The sequence below is a fragment of the Vigna radiata genome, unplaced genomic scaffold (genome assembly GCF_000741045.1).
Source record: "Vigna radiata var. radiata cultivar VC1973A unplaced genomic scaffold, Vradiata_ver6 scaffold_70, whole genome shotgun sequence".
NCBI lineage: Eukaryota > Viridiplantae > Streptophyta > Magnoliopsida > Fabales > Fabaceae > Vigna > Vigna radiata.
In genome coordinates, this window is record NW_014542367.1 from 1,070,828 (window position 1) to 1,072,599 (window position 1,772).

At 35.0% G+C, this 1,772-nt stretch overlaps 1 protein-coding gene across 1 annotated transcript; it reads left to right on the plus strand.

The window, feature by feature from the left end:
• The first annotated feature begins 316 nt into the window (after positions 1 to 316).
• Positions 317 to 911, plus strand: LOC111240868. The gene is made up of 2 exons (XM_022776816.1): positions 317 to 766; positions 873 to 911. Exons 1-2 carry the CDS (start codon positions 317 to 319, stop codon positions 909 to 911), a joined length of 489 nt encoding a protein of 162 aa, XP_022632537.1.
• Positions 912 to 1,772: the final 861 nt, after the last annotated feature.

Consider the following 1,772-nt stretch of genomic DNA (forward strand, 5'->3'; position numbering starts at 1 on the left):
ACCCAAAGGTGAACCATGGTTTATAATTGATGACATTAAAGTGAGACATTTCATGTACTTAGTATATGTTTGTATATCCAAAGATAGCATACATATAGACTTAAGTATGATTGATTGTTATTAAAGTATATATGCAATTTGTCAGTTTAAGAATCACCCAAAGGTGAACTTAAATGAATGACTTTATTGACTACTTATCAGTTTAAGTGTCACCCAAAGGTGAACTTGAATGAATGATTGATGTAGTAATTTGTTTGAATCCATTATTTTTAATCAAAGCATTAATGTATGAGCATGTGTATTATTTCCATCTTACATGAATTTAGCAGGTTTGAGCAACAATGTCATCAAGTTTAATGGGCTAAATTATGCCGATTGGTCAGAACAAATCCAGTTCCAACTGGGTGTTCTAGACTTGGATATGGCTATTATGATGGATGAAATGCCCGCAACCATTACAAAGACCAGTACAGATGATGAGAAGTCTCTTTATGAGGCTTGGCATAGGTCTAACAGGTTGTCATTAAACTTGATGCGTATGTCTATGGCAGAGAACGTAAAGCCTTCCATGCCCAGAACGAAAAACACAAAGGAATTTATGAAAATGATCAAGGAGTACTCACAATCAGACATAACTGACAAGTCTATTGTGGGAATCCTTATGAGTGAGCTGACTACCAAAAAGTTTGACTGGTCACAGCCCATACATGAACATGTAACAGGAATGGCTAATATAGTAGCTAGATTGAAGTCAATGGGAATGGAGGTGAATGAGTCCTTTCTAGTACAGTTCATCATGAACTCTCTTCCCCCTGAGTTTGGCCAGTTCCAAGTGAATTACAACACTATTAAGGATAAGTGGAACTTTCAAGAAATCAAAGCCATGTTGGTACAAGAGGAAGGGAGATTAAAGAAAATGAGAGACCATTCTGTCCATCTCACAACTCATGAAGGCACTAGCTTCAGTAAAGTTAAATCAAGAAAGAAGAACAAGAAGGACAAAGCCCCAATGAAAGTGAATAAGGGCGGTATTCAGAAGGACCAGAAATGTTTCTTTTGTAAGAAAGTAGGTCACTTCAAGAAAGATTGTCCGAAAAGGAAATCTTGGTTCGAAAAGAAAGGTACTTTTTATGTTTCTGTAAGTTTTGAAGCAAATATAGTTGAAGTACCTAATAATACCTGGTGGTTGGATTTTCGAGCTACCACTCATGTTTCTAATATTATGCAGGGATTCCTTTCAATCCAGCCCATAAAAGGAATTGAAAAATATTTATATATGGGGAACAAAATGAAGGCACGCATAGAAGGAATTGGGACTTACAGATTGATTCTAGACACTGGTTATTGTCTGAATCTTGAAAAGTGTCTCTATGTTCCTGATTGTGCTAGGAATTTAATTTCTATTGCAAAGTTGGATTGTTTAGGTTTTAACTTTANGATTGAAAATGGTATTTTTCATTTGTATAAACTTTCGTACTATTATGGNTCTGGTACATTAGTGGATGATTTATATCGTTTAAATCTTGATGTTAATTTTTCTGAATCTCTGTTTAATGTTGAACATGTTGTTGATAGAAATTNTAGTGCAGGAAAGGAATGTTCTGCCTTCTTATGGCATAAAAGATTGGGTCACATATNCAAAGAAAGGATGTTGAGGTTAGTGAAAAATGAAATTTTACCTCAATTGGATTNTGATGACTGGGATGTATGTATTGATTGTATTAAGGGTAAACAAACAAAACACATATCAAAGTATCCCGCCACAAGAAGCA

Excerpts from the sequence above, each read along its gene's own strand:
- LOC111240868 (XM_022776816.1), top strand. The coding sequence starts at position 317 with ATGAATTTAGCAGGTTTGAGCAACAATGTCATCAAGTTTAATGGGCTA. Across the intron at positions 767-872 it reads TGAAGTCAATGGGAATGGAG|AAATCAAAGCCATGTTGGTA; the intron begins GTGAATGAGTCC and ends GGAACTTTCAAG.